Source organism: Convolutriloba macropyga, chromosome 7 (assembly GCF_964194025.1).
Source record: "Convolutriloba macropyga chromosome 7, txConMacr16.3, whole genome shotgun sequence".
NCBI lineage: Eukaryota > Metazoa > Xenacoelomorpha > Acoela > Convolutidae > Convolutriloba > Convolutriloba macropyga.
Window position 1 is genome coordinate 34211160 of NC_134474.1, and position 21832 is coordinate 34232991.

A 21832-nucleotide genomic window follows, 5' to 3' on the forward strand; every position below is an offset into this window, starting at 1 on the left:
TTGAAAGAAGAAAAATTGTCATTTATTTCAAAAAACTAATTAAAAAAGAACAAAGGTACAGACAAGATTTAAACTAAGCAGATGAAAAACAAAATTCCTCTGACTTAAAAAATAAAACAGATTAAAAGTGAAACCGATCAATGTACAAAAAGCTGAGTGGTTTGAAAATTGACAAACAACAAATCGGGTAACTTACGAGGTATATATATATATATATATATATATATATATATATATATATGTATATATATATATATATATATATATATATATATATATACATATATATAAAAATATATTCATATATATATATATATATATATATATATATATATGAAATGAGGACAAAATTAATATTCATTTTTTAAAATCAATATAACTAAGTTCACATAGAGTAGTGAAGATCAGAACATGCGCATCACAAAATTGTTTATTTTTAATTGACGAAACATAAGTTTTTGAATTGCTATAGATAAAAGGTTTAAATTTGAATTATATATCCACTTTCTGAAAAGGGAGTCTTATCATTTCTATGTTTTTTTCCAGAAAATTGGTAGTGTGCAATTGCTCCAACCTAGCAAAAATAAAGTAGGCTTCAAAATTTCAGATGCTTTGAACATCATCCTCACTAAGACGCTTGAAAAATGGGCCTCAGACTGAATCCGCTATGATTTGCGCAATGATAATGCCGCTTTTACTTCTCGCAAGATCTAGAAGTGAAAATGATGCTTTAATAACAAAAACATTGACTAGAAGGATTGATCTGTGGATCAGATGCAAATTCGACGACCGGTCTGTTGAGGCCAAGGCACTGCAGGAGCGCTTAAGGAAATTAAATAGAAAACTAGAAGTGAATGAATTTAAAGCCTTTGACTAACAAATGGAGTCTGGTAAGATATCGAATGCTTTACGATGTCTTTCAGACGATGCAAAGGTTGGTGCGCTATCAACATCTGCTAAACTGATTATCAAAGGAAAAACTGCACCGTACTCAATCTTCTACAGGAAAAGCACCCATGTAGTGAGGACAGTGATCTTAAATTTGTAGTAACCGATCTGAAAAATTGGGATTTTCCGTTCCATCCTTCTTTTTTAAAAAAAATTGGCTCTGAGTTGAAACGCGCCGCAATGAAAACAAAGGGCAGCCATGGCCAATCTCATCTTGCTGCCGGCGAATGAAGACAACTTTTGACATCATTCAAATCCTCCTCAATCGATCTCTGTGAAACAGTGTCCAAACTTGCCATCGGAATTGCCATCGAAGAACTAAATTTCTTGAACTCATATAACGCTTGTCGTCGTATTGCACTAGATAAATGCCCTGGCGTTCGACCAGTTGGCATTGGCGAGGTCTTAAGACAAATTTTAGGTAGGAGTATAGTGAAGTGCGTAAAAAGAGATCTACAATTAATTGGGGGAAACGTACAGATGTGGCTTGGACAAAAAATGGCATCGAACATGCTATCCATGATCTCCGGTAACGCTTATTTGAAGATCGTACTGAAGGGATCCTTCTGATTGATGCCAGGAAAGCGTATGAAATCTTCAATAAAGATATGGCTCTAAAAACATCAGAAAACTTTGTCCCTCAATTCGTACAGCAATCAGAAACAATTATTAGACTCTGTGATACCCAAGGATATCATCTTTTGTTGTTTATTTGATGTAAACATTTTATTTGATGTTGTACAACTGATATTGAATTGCAAAACTTGAGGAATGAACTGAAGTGCTTATAAGCAAATCTAAAAAGTGTGATCAGACATGTCTGATCACGAAGCGGGAAACCAAGAATGGAAGTATTGAAATGATATCAAGACAAGAATTGAACAAAGTATGAACTGAATGATGAAGGGCAATTAAAGTGAACTAAATTAGAAGCATTGGATTAAAATGTACTACAACAAATAAATAACAAAAAAATCATCTTTTGCTTTTATTGGACGTAGTACATTTTAATACAATGCTTCTAAATTAGTTCAATTTAATTGCCCTTCATCATTCAGTTCATACTTTGTTCAATTCTTGTCTTGTTATCATTTCAATACTTCCATTCTTGGTTTCCCGCTTCGTGATCAGACATGTCTGATCACACCTTTTAGATTTGCTTATAAGCACTTCAGTTCATTCCTCAAGTTTTGCAATTCAATATCAGTTGTACTACATCAAATAAAATGTTTACATCAAATAAATATTAAAAGATGATATCCTTGGGTATCACAGAGTCTTATAATTGTTTTTGATTGCTGTATGAATTGAGGGACGAAGTTTTCTGATGTTTTTTGGGACATATTTTTATTGAAGATATTATACGCTTTCCTGGCATCAATCAGAAGGATCCCTTCAGTACGATCTTCAAATAAGCGTTACCGGAGATCATGGATAGCATGTTCGATGCCATTTTTTTGTCCAAGCCACATCTGTACGTTTCCCCCAATTAATTGTAGATCTCTTTTTACGCACTTCACTATACTCCTACCTAAAATGCGTCTTAAGACCTCGCCAATGCCAATTGGTCGAACGCCAGGGCATTTATCAAGTGCAATAGGACAACAAGCGTTATATGAGTTCAAGAAATTTAGTTCTTCGATGGCAATTCTGACTGCAAGTCTGGACACTGTTTTACAGAGATCGATTGAGGAGGATTTGAATGATGTCAAAAGTTGTCTCCATTTGCCGGCAGCAAGAAGAGATTGGCCATGGCTGCCCTTTGTTTTCATTGCGGTGCGTTTCAACTCAGAGCCATTAATTTTTTTAAAAATAGAAGGATGGAAAGGAAAATCCCAATTTTTCAGATCGCTTACTACAAATTTTAGATCACTGTCCTCACTACATGGGTGCTTTTCCTGTAGAAGATTGAGTACGATGCAGTTTTTCCTTTGATAATCATTTTAACAGATGTTAATAGCACACCACCCTTTGCATCGTCTGAAAGACATCGTAAAGCATTCGATATCTTACCAGACTCCATTTGTTAGTCAAAGGCTTTAAATTCATCCACTTCTAGTTTTCTATTTAATTTCCTTAAACACTCCTGAAGTGCCTTGGCCTCAACAAACCGGTCGTCGAATTTGCATCTGATCCACAAATTAAATCGTAGTCAAAGTTTTTGTTAATAAAGCATCGTTTTCACTTCTGGATCTTGCGAGAAGTAAATGCGGCATTATCATTGCGCAAATCATAGCGCATTCAGTCTGAGGCCCATCTTCAAGCGTCTTAGTGAGGATGATGTTCATAGCATCTGCAACTTTGAAGCCTACTTTATTTTTGCTAATGGTAATTAGTTTCCAGTGAGTATTGGTTTCCAGTGAACTATTTCATTGTAAATTTTCCTTAGTTTCTCTTTGTTCCTCCTAGAAAACCTTCCAAAAGTTGCATGGTTCCGGTCTCGATTGAGGGTGTCGGGCCATGTTTAGCTGTTTCTTGAGGGACAATTTTTGCATGTTCAATGCAGTGTTTGCAAATAAAGTTTGAATGGTAATCGTTTTTAATTGACAGGCCGCTGCATTTAATATTTGAACTTATGTACCGCAATCGTAGCACCAAACTCCCCCTCCTCGGAAGTGAATAGAACACTTAGAATTTACTTATTTATTAGAACACTTAGAACTTTTATAAAAACGTTTTCGAAAAGTAAATGACCAAAATTAACGAAATTGGACTAAAAAATTTTGATAATATATTTGAAAGATTCTTGTTCACTCTGAATTTTTTTGAGAATTCCGAGTTCATTCGAGAATTTTCCTGTCTTGAGGCAACTTTTTATTTGCTCTTATGATTTAATGTAGTGGCAGGTCTTGACATAAGTCGCAAACGTTGATGGATGATGGTTGATGCACAAAGTTGCTCTACAATAGACTTTTGAAGTCACATGTCAAATAAAATTTATATAAAAACGTTTTCGATGTTGTATTTATCGCCAGGTTAAGTTTCAATTGATATACAATCGAATTAAATGATCAAAAATTATTTAAATTTTCTAATTAACTAATTTCACAAATTTGTTGGCCTTATCTAGCTCTCCATTTTTTTAAATTTTCTAAGTTGGCCTTTCCGTTAGGTATAAGTGCACTTTCAAAAGTGGCCCATTTCATTCAAATTACATAACTGCATTACATAACGATAAAACTTTATGCAAATGTTTACCTTGAAGCGCAAAAATGTGTTTAATTCACTTTGCCACTTGGGCATATCTGCAAACCAGCGCATTGAGACATTTGGAACTCTTTAAGTTAATGAAGTTTGTTGCCAAAAACCAGAATTAATTTAGGTATCTATTTCTGGACGGTTGCAGGTAACAAATTTTAAAATTGGCTGGAAACTAAATTTTGTGATTAACTGGTTGCGACTTTTGACTGATTGAGTTAATGATAACGTGTCATCAATTAAAACTTTAATCTGTTGCTGAGGTAGTTCCTCAGAAACCGAAAAATTTAGTACGTGAATCCTAGAGTACCAAAAAATCTTTAATTCTAAGAAATAGGTTCGGATCTTTTCTGTATAGCCGCCACCCACTTTCAACCCCCCCCCCCCATTTATACGTGTTTAAGCTCACCGATACATGTAATAATAATAGATACATATAATAATAATAGCAAAGAATATAGGGCGCGAGGACAAGGGTTTGGCGAGAACCCTGTCAATTTGACGTTCAAGTTGTAAGAAGAGAAGATTCGATGATGTTTGTCCTTTTAACTGTAGAATATCCTGCAAGTTAGCTTTGTGTTTTACAAATTCACACATAGCCAAAATCACTAGCAGTATTGTAAAAATGTTTGCTAAACCTGCTTTAGTTTCTTGCCCAAAATTTAATTCTATTACCGGAGTCGATGGAGTGAAAATTATCAGCCTTTAATATGCTTCGTGAGATTGATACGCGTTTCTCAACTTTTCACTTTCAGAGTTCAGTATGGACGTCCACTCAATGTCAAGATTCACCGCTCCAGTCAATCCTAATATCTTTCCTCATTTGACGCTTCTTCTGATGAGCATTGGGTTGTTCTTCACCATCTGGTTCTTTGTCTACGAAGTTACCACCAATAAATACACTAGAGTGATCAAAAAGGAGCTCACGATTGCAACTGTCGCATCACTGTTTACGGGAGTTGGTCTGTTGTTCTTGATGCTGTGGGTGGGAATCTACGTATAAGATGGAAGCAAAACGAAATTTTATGCGAGTTGAGGATAGGTGTTCGTTTGTACTCAAAAATGCAGAAACGGGATTTTGAACTCTCAATCTCTTGAGAGGTGAACTTTGATTGAGCCTAACAAAAAATCTGTGTTGTGTATTTAAACTTAATGTAAATTGTTGATGTAGTTATATCATATCATAATTGTTATGGTTTGCTGTTTATTCCTTTCTGGGTCCATATACGAGCTCAATTTATAATTTTATTCCAGATTTTGTTTTCCAGTCGAGTTGTTATCAACTGGTTTTGTATTAACCGGAGGGATAGTGCTCGCGTTAAAACATGAATAAGCATGCGTTAACAAATATGACTCTAATTCAGCCATGACTAATATAGCAATTTGTTTGTTTTTGACCGACTAAAGGCTGTAATATCAATTGAGCTTTAAATAAATATACTCTGAGTTAAGTGCTGCTGAGGTTATCTGGCGAAATTGAGAATGGAGGCTGCCAACTCGAAACAGATCTTATGTTCAAGCATCTTTTTTGACCACGAGGAGGCACAGGTGCATTTAAGAAACGAACTTGGTCATGAGTGGGACGTCATCTTCTTAAATTTGAAGAACGAGCCTGTTGGAGAAGTTTTACCGGATGATCATCCTCTGAAAAAATGTGAAGTTTTAATTGTTGACCACTTTCAGGCCCCTCTATTCGTGCCTTATCTTGATCAAAGTCAAATTAGCTGGATACACTGTACTACTGCGGGCGTAAACTTGTTAATGGAAAATCAACTATTCAAGGTAAGTTGGAAGAGTTGTTAATTGAAGTTTTGTCCTTTGACGCGATGAACCTAACCGTAAGAATGATGTAATCGCATGCGCTGACCGGAAAAATGATGTAATCGCAGCATAACGAAGAGCACGATATGCTAAACAGTGAACGCGGAACAAATGTAGCTGTTTGCAGAGGACTATGCAAAGTTAGGCTAACATCAATTCGACGTTACGAAAAACTGACATACTTTTTTCTCAGAATTAAACTAATCACACTGAATGATCAGTACAAACACTCATTGGTTAAACTAAATTATGCAACTTATTATTTCGATCTTGTTTAAGACTAATTAGTACATTTGAGTTTATCTTGAACAGGAATTTTTGACCTCAGCGGAACAGCGACCTCTGATCACTCGAACGAGCTACGCCAAATCCATGGCAATCTACTGCTTGGCACACGTATGCTCGATGCAGCACGGTGTCGCCCACTACCAGGAGTTGCAAAAGCAGCATCTATGGAAAGTCAGTATAAAACAGGCAATCATAATATCCAGTGTAACTTAGAACTCAACCTTGTTTAATGCGTAGAACGGAGCATCATATCGATGGCTTTGCATTTTTGTGCAATTATATATTAAACTACTGCTTTTCGACGCATCGAGTTAATTATTAATTGCTGGCCAACGAAGTTTGAAGCAATTATGGTAAATGTGTCTTTATGCAAAATTTTTGCGTGACCGTTTTTTGTAATTTTCTAGAACATTCTTTCGAATTCACTTAATGAGTGACTTTCTAACGCTTAACTTTTTCATTTTTGCTTGACCTGAATTGCTCTTATTCAGAAACAAGTCTATTGCTGAAACAAAACCGATTACAAGCGCCCGATAGCCGAGTGTTTAATGCTGGTCAGCACTCAGGTCGGATTCCTACTTAATGGATTTTTTGGAACACAGTTTTTCCAGGGCTACAGCACCTGAATTAAAATGCCCGTCTGTCGTTCGAGAGGACTTTGTCCAATATTAATCGGTTTATGTTTTATGGATCGCAACAACCGATTTTAACCACGAATAACGAGTTCCAAAAGCAATAGTCTAGTGAACTTAATTTTCAGACGTACATGACAAAAAGTGTCTAATAACGCAGGTATCATTAAATCATTTGTCAAATAAATCTCAAATAAAAACACATAAATCCAAATTAACAGATGAACAAGTCATGTACGTCAGTAAATTTTGGGAGATTGCAATGCACGGTCCTCTTCGTCAGACCTCCTTAACAGTCCCCCCCCCCCCCCCGAATAACAGTTTAAAAGTAGTTGATATGCTGAGAAATGTAACGAGTCTAACATTTCATGTGAACAAAAGCGTGTGACCCGATGGTAATTCTTTTTTTTGTTCCGACCCACTTGGGGGAGGAACTATATACTCAAATGGGTTTTTTTTTTAAAAAAAATTGGTCGATCGAAATATTCATCGCAGAGAAATGTGAGTGGTATCATTAAAAAGCTAGTCAAGCGTAGCATTGGAAATTAAAAAGATTTTTTGAATCTCGTTTTTTTCGAGGAGTTATCGAGGATTGAAGTTTTGAGTGAACACGGGATATTTGGCATGATTTTGTTCACTTTTAGTGTAATTTTTCTTCAAATTAAGATATTTTCTATAAAATAGTATTTCAAATTTACATTTCATGCCACAAAATGAACCAATTGTGTGTTCCTAATAGACTGAAGGCGATAAAAAGACTAGTTCTGGTCGCATAGGGAAGTTCACTATAAAAAAATCGAATTCTGTTTTAGAGCTCTTTTTCAAAAAACTTTTCAGTTTTTTTTTGTTTTTTGAAGTCACCTAGAGACTAGTCACTTTTCCTATCGAGGTTCCGTTAACGACAAACCTCATTTACAGTTAAATGAAGCCCAATGGACAAAAATCGTTTTCAAGGAATTGCTCATGTGTTTTTTGCATCGACACTGAGTTTTCGTAATTTTTTGGAGTCCTATGGCATGAACTCATTGACTAAAGGTGCAATATATTCCGTAATGAGCATTAAGTGAACATATCTAGTGCTTTAAGTGGACAGCTATTGCCTGTTAAGACTTTAAGAAATTTTCGAAAAATTTTTTTGAACGTTAACCAATCATAAACTTATTTTCGTGAACTGTAAGTCAGTCTCAGCAAAAACAGGACCCTCTTCCTTCCTACTGCAACCAAAATTAATCTGGTTAGCGGTTTTATCTACTAACTATTGGATATATGACTTCAATGACACAAGATCTCAAATTTTTTAAAAAATTTTTATAGTTATTTTCGTATTATTGGTTACTTTTGAACTCATATTACATTATCCAAATATTGATAGCTCCCATTGGCTTAAAAAATACGCGCAGTGGATCACTGATTAAGTTTTCAGAGAAAAGTATATGGCTTAAATGGCTTCGACATTTTCTTCTCGCACTTTTCTATTTATTGACTTCCGTTGAAAGCTATTGATTTTAATGGCTGTTAAGACTTTGAAAAAAAATTTTAGAAAAAATTTCTGAACATTAACTAATCTGTAACTTATTATCGTGCACTGTTAGTCAGTTTCAGTAGTGACAGGACCCCTTCTCTTCTACTGCAACCAAAACTAATCTGGCTGGCGGTTTTATCTTGTAACTATTGGTTCTATGACTTCAATAAGATTTCAAGAATTTTTTTTTAGATTTTTGGATATTTTCATATTGTTGGTTACTTTTGAACTCTTATCACATTATCCAAATATTGATAGCTCCCATTGGCTTAAAAATGACGTTAAGTGGATCAGAGATCAAGTTTTCGGAGAAACGTTTTTGGCCTGAATGTCTTCGACACTTTCTTCTCGGACTTTTCTACTAAATTTTTAGTTTTTGCTCGTTTTTGTTGTTGTTTTCATAGTCCTAAGACTTATTGTGATTTCTTATTGATTACCTATGAATAACACGCGTGATTGTCCTCACATCGGGTTATACGTGGGCGTATTTATTGACTTCCGTTGAAAGCTAGTGATTTTAATGGCTGTTAAGACTTTGAAAATAATTTTTCGAAAAAATTTTCTGAACATAAACTAGTCTTAAACTTTTTATCGTGAACTGTTAGTCAGTCTCAATAGTGACAGGACCCCCTTCTCTTCTACTGCAACCAAAATTAATCTGGTTAGCGGTTTTATCTTCTAACTGTTGGATATATGACTTTAATGACACAAGATCTCAAATTTTTTGAAAAATTTTTATAGTTATTTTCGTATTATTGGTTACTTTTGGACTCATATTACATTATCCAAATATTGATAGCTCCCATTGGCTTAAACAATACGCGCAGTGGATCACTGATTAAGTTTTCAGAGAAAGCATATGGCTTAAATGGCTTCGACATTTTCTTCTCGCACTTTTCTATTTATTGACTTCCGTTGAAAGCTATTAATTTTAATGGCTGTTAAGACTTTGAAACAAAATTTTAGAAAAAATTTCTGAACATTAACTAATCTGAAACTTATTATCGTGCACTGTTGGTCAGTTTCAGTAGTGACAGGACCCCTTCTCTTCTACTGCAACCAAAACTAATCTGGCTGGCGGTTTTATCTTGTAACTATTGGTTCTATGACTTCAATAAGATTTCAAGAATTTTTTTTTAGATTTTTGGATATTTTCGTGTTGTTGGTTACTTTTGAACTCTTATCACATTATCCAAATATTGATAGCTCCCATTGGCTTAAAAATGACGTTCAGTGGATCAGAGATCAAGTTTTCGGAGAAACGTTTTTGGCCTAAATGTCTTCGACACTTTCTTCTCGGACTTTTCTACTAAATTTTTAGTTTTTGCTCGTTTTTGTTGTTGTTTTCATAGTCCTAAGACTTATTGTGATTTCTTATTGATTACCTATGAATAACAGGCGTGATTGTCCTCACATCGGGTTATACGTGGGCGTATTTATTGACTTCCGTTGAAAGCTAGTGATTTTAATGGCTGTTAAGACTTTGAAAATAATTTTTCGAAAAAATTTTCTGAACATAAACTAGTCTTAAACTTTTTATCGTGAACTGTTAGTCAGTCTCAGTAGTGACAGGACCCCCTTCTCTTCTACTGCAACCAAAATTAATCTGGTTAGCGGTTTTATCTTCTAACTGTTGGATATATGACTTCAATGACACAAGATCTCAAATTTTTTGAAAAATTTTTATAGTTATTTTCGTATTATTGGTTACTTTTGAACTCATATTACATTATCCAAATATTGATAGCTCCCATTGGCTTAAACAATACGCGCAGTGGATCACTGATTAAGTTTTCAGAGAAAGCATATGGCTTAAATGGCTTCGACATTTTCTTCTCGCACTTTTCTATTTATTGACTTCCGTTGAAAGCTATTAATTTTAATGGCTGTTAAGACTTTGAAACAAAATTTTAGAAAAAATTTCTGAACATTAACTAATCTGAAACTTATTATCGTGCACTGTTGGTCAGTTTCAGTAGTGACAGGACCCCTTCTCTTCTACTGCAACCAAAACTAATCTGGCTGGCGGTTTTATCTTGTAACTATTGGTTCTATGACTTCAATAAGATTTCAAGAATTTTTTTTTAGATTTTTGGATATTTTCGTGTTGTTGGTTACTTTTGAACTCTTATCACATTATCCAAATATTGATAGCTCCCATTGGCTTAAAAATGACGTTCAGTGGATCAGAGATCAAGTTTTCGGAGAAACGTTTTTGGCCTAAATGTCTTCGACACTTTCTTCTCGGACTTTTCTACTAAATTTTTAGTTTTTGCTCGTTTTTGTTGTTGTTTTCATAGTCCTAAGACTTATTGTGATTTTTTATTGATTACCTATGAATAACACGCGTGATTGTCCTCACATCGGGTTATACGCGGGCGTATTTATTGACTTCCGTTGAAAGCTAGTGATTTTAATGGCTGTTAAGAATTTGAAAATAATTTTTCGAAAAAATTTTCTGAACATAAACTAGTCTTAAACTTTTTATCGTGAACTGTTAGTCAGTCTCAGTAGTGACAGGACCCCCTTCTCTTCTACTGCAACCAAAATTAATCTGGTTAGCGGTTTTATCTTCTAACTATTGGTTTTATGACTTCAATGGCAAGATATCAATTTTTTTTATTTTTGGATATTTTCGTATTGTTGGTTACTTTTGAAATGTTATCACATTATCGGAATATTGCTTAGAGTTGACGTTCAGTGGATCACAGATGAAGTTTTCGCAGAAAAGTTTTTGGCCTAAATGGCCTTGACAATTTCTTCTCGCACTTTTCTACTGAGTTTTTCGTTTTTGCTTGTTTTTGTTGTTGTTTTCATAGTCATAAGACTTATTGTGATGTCTTATTAATTACCTATGAATAACAAGCGTCATTGTCCTCACATCGGTTTAAACTTGAGCGTATTTATTGACTGTAGTTGAAAGCTAGTGATTTTAACGGCTGTTAAGGCTTTGAAAATAATTTTTCGAAAAAATTTTTTGAACATTAACTAATCTTAAATTTTTATCGTGAAATGTTAGTCAGTCTCAGTAGTGACAGGACCCCCTTCTCTTCTACTGCAACCAAAATTAATCTGGTTAGAGGTTTTATCTCCTAACTATTGGTTCTATGACTTCAATGACAAGATTTCAATTTTTTTTTATTTTTGGATATTTTCGTATTGTTGGTTACTTTTGAAATGTTATCACATTATCCAAATATTGCTTAGAGTTGACGTTCAGTCGATCACAGATGAAGTTTTCGCAGAAAAGTTTTTGGCCTTAATGGCCTTGACAATTTCTTCTCGCACTTTTCTACTGAGTTTTTGGTTTTTGCTTGTTTTTGTTGTTGTTTTCATAGTCATAAGACTTATTGTGATGTCTTATTAATTACCTATGAATAACAAGCGTCATTGTCCTCACATCGGTTTAAACTTGAGCGTATTTATTGACTGTAGTTGAAAGCTAGTGATTTTAATGGCTGTTAAGACTTTGAAACAAAATTTTAGAAAAAATTTCTGAACATTAACTAATCTGAAACTTATTATCGTGCACTGTTGGTCAGTTTCAGTAGTGACAGGACCCCTTCTCTTCTACTGCAACCAAAACTAATCTGGCTGGCGGTTTTATCTTGTAACTATTGGTTCTATGACTTCAATAAGATTTCAAAAATTTTTTTTTAGATTTTTGGATATTTTCGTATTGTTGGTTACTTTTGAACTCTTATCACATTATCCAAATATTGATAGCTCCCATTGGCTTAAAAATGACGTTCAGTGGATAAGAGATCAAGTTTTCGGAGAAACGTTTTTGGCCTAAATGTCTTCGACACTTTCTTCTCGGACTTTTCTACTAAATTTTTAGTTTTTGCTCGTTTTTGTTGTTGTTTTCATAGTCCTAAGACTTATTGTGATTTCTTATTGATTACCTATGAATAACACGCGTGATTGTCCTCACATCGGGTTATACGTGGGCGTATTTATTGACTTCCGTTGAAAGCTAGTGATTTTAATGGCTGTTAAGACTTTGAAAATAGTTTTTCGAAAAAATTTTCTGAACATAAACTAGTCTTAAACTTTTTATCGTGAACTGTTAGTCAGTCTCAGTAGTGACAGGACCCCCTTCTCTTCTACTGCAACCAAAATTAATCTGGTTAGCGGTTTTATCTTCTAACTATTGGATATATGACTTCAATGACACAAGATCTCAAATTTTTTAAAAAATTTTTATAGTTATTTTCGTATTATTGGTTACTTTTGAACTCATATTACATTATCCAAATATTGATAGCTCCCATTGGCTTAAAAAATACGCGCAGTGGATCACTGATTAAGTTTTCAGAGAAAAGCATATGGCTTAAATGGCTTCGACATTTTCTTCTTGCACTTTTCTATTTATTGACTTCCGTTGAAAGCTATTGATTTTAATGGCTGTTAAGACTTTGAAAAAAAATTTTAGAAAAAATTTCTGAACATTAATTAATCTGAAACTTATTATCGTGCACTGTTAGTCAGTTTCAGTAGTGACAGGACCCCTTCTCTTCTACTGCAAACAAAACTAATCTGGCTGGCGGTTTTATCTTGTAACTATTGGTTCTATGACTTCAATAAGATTTCAAGAATTTTTTTTTAGATTTTTGGATATTTTCGTATTGTTGGTTACTTTTGAACTCTTATCACATTATCCAAATATTGATAGCTCCCATTGGCTTAAAAATGACGTTCAGTGGATAAGAGATCAAGTTTTCGGAGAAACGTTTTTGGCCTAAATGTCTTCGACACTTTCTTCTCGGACTTTTCTACTAAATTTTTAGTTTTTGCTCGTTTTTGTTGTTGTTTTCATAGTCCTAAGACTTATTGTGATTTCTTATTGATTACCTATGAATAACAGGCGTGATTGTCCTCACATCGGGTTATACGTGGGCGTATTTATTGACTTCCGTTGAAAGCTAGTGATTTTAATGGCTGTTAAGACTTTGAAAATAATTTTTCGAAAAAATTTTCTGAACATAAACTAGTCTTAAACTTTTTATCGTGAACTGTTAGTCAGTCTCAGTAGTGACAGGACCCCTTCTCTTCTACTGCAAACAAAACTAATCTGGCTGGCGGTTTTATCTTGTAACTATTGGTTCTATGACTTCAATAAGATTTCAAGAATTTTTTTTATATTTTTGGATATTTTCGTATTGTTGGTTACTTTTGAACTCTTATCACATTATCCAATTATTGATAGCTCCCATTGGCTTAGAAATGACGTTCAGTGGATCAGAGATCAAGTTTTCGGAGAAACGTTTTTGGCCTGAATGTCTTCGACACTTTCTTCTCGGACTTTTCTACTAAATTTTTAGTTTTTGCTCGTTTTTGTTGTTGTTTTAATAGTCCTAAGACTTATTGTGATTTCTTATTGATTACCTATGAATAACACGCGTGATTGTCCTCACATCGGGTTATACGTGGGCGTAGTTATTGACTTCCGTTGAAAGCTAGTGATTTTAAAGGCTGTTAAGACTTTGAAAATAATTTTTCAAAAAAATTTTCTGAACATAAACTAGTCTTAAACTTTTTATCGTGAAATGTTAGTCAGTCTCAGTAGTGACAGGACCCCCTTCTCTTCTACTGCAACCAAAATTAATCTGGTTAGCGGTTTTATCTACTAACTATTGGATAAATGACTTCAATGACACAAGATCTCAAATTTTTTAAAAAAATTTTATAGTTATTTTCGTATTATTGGTTACTTTTGAACTCATATTACATTATCCAAATATTGATAGCTCCCATTGGCTTATTAAATACGCGCAGTGGATCACTGATTAAGTTTTCAGAGAAAAGCATATGGCTTAAATGGCTTCGACATTTTCTTCTCGCACTTTTCTATTTATTGACTTCCGTTGAAAGCTATTGATTTTAATGGCTGTTAAGACTTTGAAAAAAAATTTTAGAAAAAATTTCTGAACATTAACTAATCTGAAACTTATTATCGTGCACTGTTAGTCAGTTTCAGTAGTGACAGGACCCCTTCTCTTCTACTGCAACCAAAACTAATCTGGCTGGCGGTTTTATCTTGTAACTATTGGTTCTATGACTTCAATAAGATTTCAAGAATTTTTTTTAGATTTTTGGATACTTTCGTATTGTTGGTTACTTTTGAACTCTTATCACATTATCCAAATATTGATAGCTCCCATTGGCTTAAAAATGACGTTCAGTGGATCAGAGATCAAGTTTTCGGAGAAACGTTTTTGGCCTAAATGTCTTCGACAATTTCTTCTCGGACTTTTCTACTAAATTTTTAGTTTTTGCTCGTTTTTGTTGTTGTTTTCATAGTCCTAAGACTTATTGTGATTTCTTATTGATTACCTATGAATAACACGCGTGATTGTCCTCACATCGGGTTATACGTGGGCATATTTATTGACTTCCGTTGAAAGCTGATTTTAATGGCTGTTAAGACTTTGAAAATAATTTTTCGAAAAAACTTTCTGAACATAAACTAGTCTTAAACTTTTTATCGTGAACTGTTATTCAGTCTCAGTAGTGACAGGACCCCCTTCTCTTCTACTGCAACCAAAATTAATCTGGTTAGCGGTTTTATCTTCTAACTATTGGTTCTATGACTTCAATGGCAAGATATCAATTTTTTTTTATTTTTGTATATTTTCGTATTGTTGGTTACTTTTGAAATGTTATCACATTATCCGAATATTGCTTAGAGTTGACGTTCAGTGGATCACAGATGAAGTTTTCGCAGAAAAGTTTTTGGCCTAAATGGCCTTGACAATTTCTTCTCGCACTTTTCTACTGAGTTTTTGGTTTTTGCTTGTTTTTGTTGTTGTTTTCATAGTCATAAGACTTATTGTGATGTCTTATTATTTACCTATGAATAACAAGCGTCGTTCTCCTCATATCGGATTAAACTTGAGCGTATTTATTGACTTCCGTTGAAAGCTAGTGATTTTTATGGCTGTTAAGATTTTGAAAATAATTTTTTGAAAAAATTTTCTGAACATTAATTAATCTTAAATTTTTATCGTGAACTGTTAGTCAGTCTCAGTAGTGGCAGGACCCCCTTCTCTTCTACTGCAACCAAAATTAATCTGGTTAGCGGTTTTATCTTCTAACTATTGGTTCTATGACTTCAATGGCAAGATATCAATTTTTTTTTTGGATATTTTCGTATTGTTGGTTACTTTTGAAATGTTATCACATTATCCGAATAATGCTTAGAGTTGACATTCAGTGGATCACAGATGAAGTGTTCGCAAAAAAGTTTTTGGCCTAAATGGCCTTGACAATTTCTTCTCGCACTTTTCTACTGAGTTTTTGGTTTTTGCTTGTTTTTGTTGTTGTTTTCATAGTCATAAGACTTATTGTGATGTCTTATTAATTACCTATGAACAACAAGCGTCATTGTCCTCACATCGGTTTAAACTTGAGCGTATTTATTGACTGTAGTTGAAAGCTAGTGATTTTAATGGCTGTTAAGGCTTTGAAAATAATTTTTCGAAAAAATTTTTTGAACATTAACCAATCTTAAATTTTTATCGTGAAATGTTAGTCAGTCTCAGTAGTGGCAGGACCCCCCTTTCTTCTACTGCAACCAAAATTAATCTGGTTAGAGCTTTTATCTTCTAACTATTGGTTCTATGACTTCAATGACAAGATTTCAATTTTTTATTTTATTTTTGAATATTTTCGGATTGTTGGTTACTTTTGAAATGTTATCCCATTATCCAAATATTGATAGCTTTCATTGGCTAAGAACTGACGTTCAGTGGATCACAGATGAAGTTTTCGCAGAAAAGTTTTTGGCCTAAATGGCCTTGACATTTTTTTCTGGCACTTTTCTACTGAATTTTTGGTTTTCGCTTGTTTTTTGTTGTTTTAATAGTCATCAGACTTATTGTGATGTCTTATTGATTACCTATGAATAACAAGCGTCATTTTCCTCACATCGGTTTATACTTTAGCGTATTTATTGACTTTCGTTGAAAGCTAGTGATTTTAATTGCTGTTAAGACTTTGAAAACAATTTTTCGAAAAAAATTTCTGAACATTAACTAATCTTAAACTTATTATCGGGATCTGTTAGTCAGTCTCAGTAATGACAGGACCCCCTTCTCTTCTACTGCAACCAAAATTAATCTGGTTAGAGATTTTATCTTCTAACTATTGGTTCTATGACTTCAATGACAAGATTTCAATTTTTTATTTTATTTTTGGACATTTTCGTATTGTTGGTTACTTTTGAAATCTTACCACATTATCCAAATATTGATAGCTCCCATTGGCTTGAGCGTATTTATTGACTTCCGTTGATAGCTAGTGATTTTATTGGCTGTTAAGACTTTGAAAATAATTTTTCGAAAAAAACTTTCTGAACATTAACTAATCTTAAACTTATTATCGGGAACTGTTAGTCAGTCTCAGTAATGACAGGACCCCCTTCTCTTCTACTGCAACCAAAATTAATATGGTTAGCGGTTTTATCTTCTAACTATTGGTTCTATGACTTCAATGACAAGATTTCATTTTTTTAAAAGATTTTTGGACATTTTCGTATTGTTGATAACTTTTGAAATCTTACCACATTATCCAAATATTGATAGCTCCCATTGGCTTGAGCGTATTTATTGACTTCCGTTGAAACCTATTGATTTTAATGGCTGTCAAGGCTTTGAAAATAATTTTTTGAAAAAATTTTCTGAACTTTAACTAATCTTAAACTTATTATCGTGAACTGTTAGTCAGTCTCAGTAGTGACAGGACCCCGTTCTCTTCTGCTGCAACCAAAATTAATATGGATAGGGGTTTTATCTTCTAACTATTGGTTTTATGACTTCAATGACAAGATTTCAATTTTTTTTTTAGATTTTTGGATATTTTCGTATTGTTGGTTACTTTTGAAATTTTACCACATTATCCAAATATTGATAGCTCCCATTGGCTTGAGCGTATTTATTGACTTCCGTTGAAAGCTAGTGATTTTAATGGCTGTTAAGACTTTGAAATTAATTTTCCGAAAAAGTTTTCTGAATATTAACTAATCTTAAACTTATTATAGTGAACTGTTAGTCAGTCTCAGTATTGACAGGACCCCGTTCTCTTCTGCTGCAACCAAAATTAATATGGATAGGGGTTTTATCTTCTAACTATTGGTTCTATGACTTCAATGACAAGATTTCAATTTTTTTTTAGATTTTTTCGATATTTTCGTATTGTTGGTTACTTCTGAAATCTTATCACATTATCCAAATATTGATAGCTCCCATTGGCTTAGAGATGACGTCCAGTGGATCACAGATCAAGTTTTCAGAGAAACGTTTTTGGCCTAAATGTCTTCGACACTTTCTTGGACTTTTCTACTAAATTTTTAGTTTTTGCTCGTTTTTGTTGTTGTTTTCATAGTCCTAAGACTTATTGTGATTTCTTATTGATTACCTATGAATAACACGCGTGATTGTCCTCACATCGGGTTATACGCGGGCGTATTTATTGACTTCCGTTGAAGGCTAGTGATTTTAGTGGCTGTTAAGACTTTGAAAATAATTTTTCGAAAAAATTTTCTGAACATTAACTAATCTTAAAATTATTATCGGGAACTGTTAGTCAGTCTTAGTAATGACAGGACCCCCTCCTCTTCTACTGCAACCAAAATTAATCTGGTTAGCGGTTTTATCTTCTAACTATTGGTTCTATGATTTCAATGACAAGATTTCAAATTTTTTTTGGATTTTTGGATATTTTCGTATTGTTGGTTACTTTTGAAATCTTACATTATCCAAATATTGATAGCTCCCATTGGCTTGAGCGTATTTATTGACTTCCGTTGAAAGCTAGTGATTTTAATGGCTGTTAAGACTTTGAAAATAATTTTTCGAAAAAATTTTCTGAACATTAACTAATCTTAAAATTATTATCGGGAACTGTTAGTCAGTCTTAGTAATGACAGGACCCCCTCCTCTTCTACTGCAACCAAAATAATCTGGTTAGCGGTTTTATCTTCTAACTATTGGTTCTATGACTTCAATGACAAGATTTCAAATTTTTTTTTGGATTTTTGGATATTTTCGTATTGTTGGTTACTTTTGAAATCTTACATTATCCAAATATTGATAGCTCCCATTGGCTTGAGCGTATTTATTGACTTCCGTTGAAAGCTAGTGATTTTAATGGCTGTTAAGACTTTGAAAATAATTTTTCGAAAAAATTTTCTGAACATTAACTAATCTTAAAATTATTATCGGGAACTGTTAGTCAGTCTTAGTAATGACAGGACCCCCTTCTCTTCTACTGCAACCAAAATTAATCTGGTTAGCGGTTTTATCTTCTAACTATTGGTTCTATGACTTCAATGACAAGATTTCAATTTTTTTTTTAGATTTTTGGATATTTTCGTATTGTTGGTTACTTTTGAAATCTTACATTATCCGAATATTGATAGCTCCCATTGGCTTGAGCGTATTTATTGACTTCCGTTGAAAGCTAGTGATTTTAATGGCTGTTAAGACTTTGAAAATAATTTTTCGAAAAAGTTTTCTGAACATTAACTTATCTTAAACTTATTATCGGGAACTGTTAGTCAGTCTTAGTAATGACAGGACCCCCTTCTCTTCTACTGCAACCAAAATTAATCTGGTTAGCGGTTTTATCTTCTAACTATTGGTTCTATGACTTCAATGACAAGATTTCAAATTTTTTTTTAGATTTTTGGATATTTTCGTATTGTTGGTTACTTTTGAAATCTTACAATATCCGAATATTGATAGCTCCCATTGGCTTGAGCGTATTTATTGACTTCCGTTGAAAGCTAGTGATTTTAATGGCTGTTAAGACTTTGAAAATAATTTTTCGAAAAAATTTTCTGAACATTAACTAATCTTAAACTTATTATCGGGAACTGTTAGTCAGTCTTAGTAATGACAGGACCCCCTTCTCTTCTACTGCAACCAATATTAATCTGGTTAGCGGTTTTATCTTCTAACTATTGGTTCTATGACTTCAATGACAAGATTTCAATTTTTTTTAGATTTTTGGATATTTTCGTATTGTTGGTTACTTTTGAAATCTTACATTATCCAAATATTGATAGCTCCCATTGACTTGAGCGTATTTATTGACTTCCGTTGAAAGCTAGTGATTTTAATGGCTGTTAAGACTTTGAAAACAATTTTTCGAAAAAATTTTCTGAACATTAACTAATCTTAAACTTATTATCGGGAACTGTTAGTCAGTCTTAGTAATGACAGGACCCCCTTCTCTTCTACTGCAACCAAAATTAAACTGGTTAGCGGTTTTATCTTCTAACTATTGGTTCTATGACTTCAATGACAAGATTTCAATTTTTTTTTAGATTTTTGGATATTTTCGTTTTGTTGGTTACTTTTGAAATCTTACGTTATCCGAATATTGATAGCTCCCATTGGCTTGAGCGTATTTATTGACTTCCGTTGAAAGCTAGTGATTTTAATGGCTGTTAAGACTTTGAAAATAATTTTTCGAAAAAAATTTCTGAACATTAACTAATCTTAAACTTATTATCGGGAACTGTTAGTCAGTCTTAGTAATGACAGGACCCCCTTCTCTTCTACTGCAACCAAAATTAATCTGGTTAGCGGTTTTATCTTCTAACTATTGGTTCTATGACTTCAATGACAAGATTTCAATTTTTTTTTAGATTTTTGGATATTTTCGGATTGTTGGTTACTTTTGAAATCTTACATTATCCAAATATCGATAGCTCCCATTGGCTTGAGCGTATTTATTGACTTCCGTTGAAAGCTAGTGATTTTAATGGCTGTTAAGACTTTGAAAATAATTTTTCGAAAAAATTTTCTGAACATTAACTAATCTTAATTTATTATCGTGAACTGTTAGTCAGTCTCAGTAGTGACAGGACCCCGTTCTCTTCTGCTGCAACCAAAATTGATATGGATAGGGTTTTTATCTTCTAACTATTGGTTCTATGACTTCAATGACAAGATTTCAAATTTTTTTTTAGATTTTTGGATATTTTCGTATTGTTGGTTACTTCTGAAACGTTATCACGTTATCCAAATATTGATTGCTTTCATTGGCTTAGAACTGACGTTCAGTGGATCACAGATGAGGTTTTTGCAGAAAAGTTTTGGCCTAAATGGCCTTGACAATTTTTTCTCGCACTTTTCTACTGAGTTTTTGGTTTTTGCTTCTTTTTTGTTGTTTTCATAGTCATAAGACTTATTGTGATGTCTTATTGATTACCTATGAATAACAAGCGTCATTTTCCTCACATCGGTTTATACTTTAGCGTATTTTTTGACTTTCGTTGAAAGCTAGTGATTTTAATGGCTGTTAAGACTTTGAAAACCATTTTTCGAAAAAATTTTCTGAACATTAACTTATCTTAAAGTTATTATCTTCAACTGTTAGTCAGTCTCAGTAGTGACAGGACCCCCTTCTCTTCTACTGCAACCAAATTTAATCTGGATAGCGGTTTTAAGTTCTAACCATTGGTTATATGACTTCAATGACAAGATTTCAAATTTCTTTTTTTAGATTTTTGGATATTTTCATATTGTTGGTTACTTTTGAAACGTTATCACATTATCCAAATATTGATAGCTTTCATTGGCTAAGAACTGACGTTCAGTGGATCACAGATGAAGTTTTCGCAGAAAAGTTTTTGGCCTAAATGGCCTTGACAATTTTTTCTGGCACTTTTCTACTGAATTTTTGGTTTTCGCTTGTTTTTTGTTGTTTTAATAGTCATCAGACTTATTGTGATGTCTTATTGATTACCTATGAATAACAAGCGTCATTTTCCTCACATCGGTTTATACTTTAGCGTATTTATTGACTTTCGTTGAAAGCTAGTGATTTTAATTGCTGTTAAGACTTTGAAAACAATTTTTCGAAAAAATTTTCTGAACATTAACTAATCTTAAACTTAACTATCTTGAACTGTTAGTCAGTCTCAGTAGTGACAGGACCCCCTTCTCTTCTACTGCTACCAAAATAAATCTGGATAGCGGTTTTATCTTCTAACCATTGGTTCAATGACTTCAATGACAAGACTTCAAATTTTTTTTTTAGATTTTTGGATATTTTCATATTGTTGGTTACTTTTGAAACGTTATCACATTATCCAAATATTGATAGCTTTCATTGGCTAAGAACTGACGTTCAGTGGATCACAGATGAAGTTTTCGCAGAAAAGTTTTTGGCCTAAATGGCCTTGACATTTTTTTCTGGCACTTTTCTACTGAATTTTTGGTTTTCGCTTGTTTTTTGTTGTTTTAATAGTCATCAGACTTATTGTGATGTCTTATTGATTACCTATGAATAACAAGCGTCATTTTCCTCACATCGGTTTATACTTTAGCGTATTTATTGACTTTCGTTGAAAGCTAGTGATTTTAATTGCTGTTAAGACTTTGAAAACAATTTTTCGAAAAAATTTTCTGAA

At 33.4% G+C, this 21832-nt stretch overlaps 2 protein-coding genes across 2 annotated transcripts in view; one reads left to right on the forward strand and one right to left on the reverse strand.

The window, feature by feature from the left end:
- The window catches only part of LOC142342808 (synaptojanin-2-binding protein-like), a 277612-nt gene that overhangs the window by 34767 nt on the left and 221013 nt on the right, over positions 1 to 21832 (reverse strand). The window lies entirely within an intron of this gene.
- The window catches only part of LOC142342805 (glyoxylate/hydroxypyruvate reductase A-like), a 60269-nt gene continuing 43581 nt past the window's right edge, over positions 5145 to 21832 (forward strand). The window contains exons 1-2 of the mRNA XM_075394384.1: positions 5145 to 5928; positions 6280 to 6426. Of these exons, the coding sequence (XP_075250499.1) occupies positions 5629 to 5928; positions 6280 to 6426 (447 nt within the window). The 5' untranslated portion in view covers positions 5145 to 5628. The remainder of the gene's footprint in view (positions 5929 to 6279; positions 6427 to 21832) is intronic.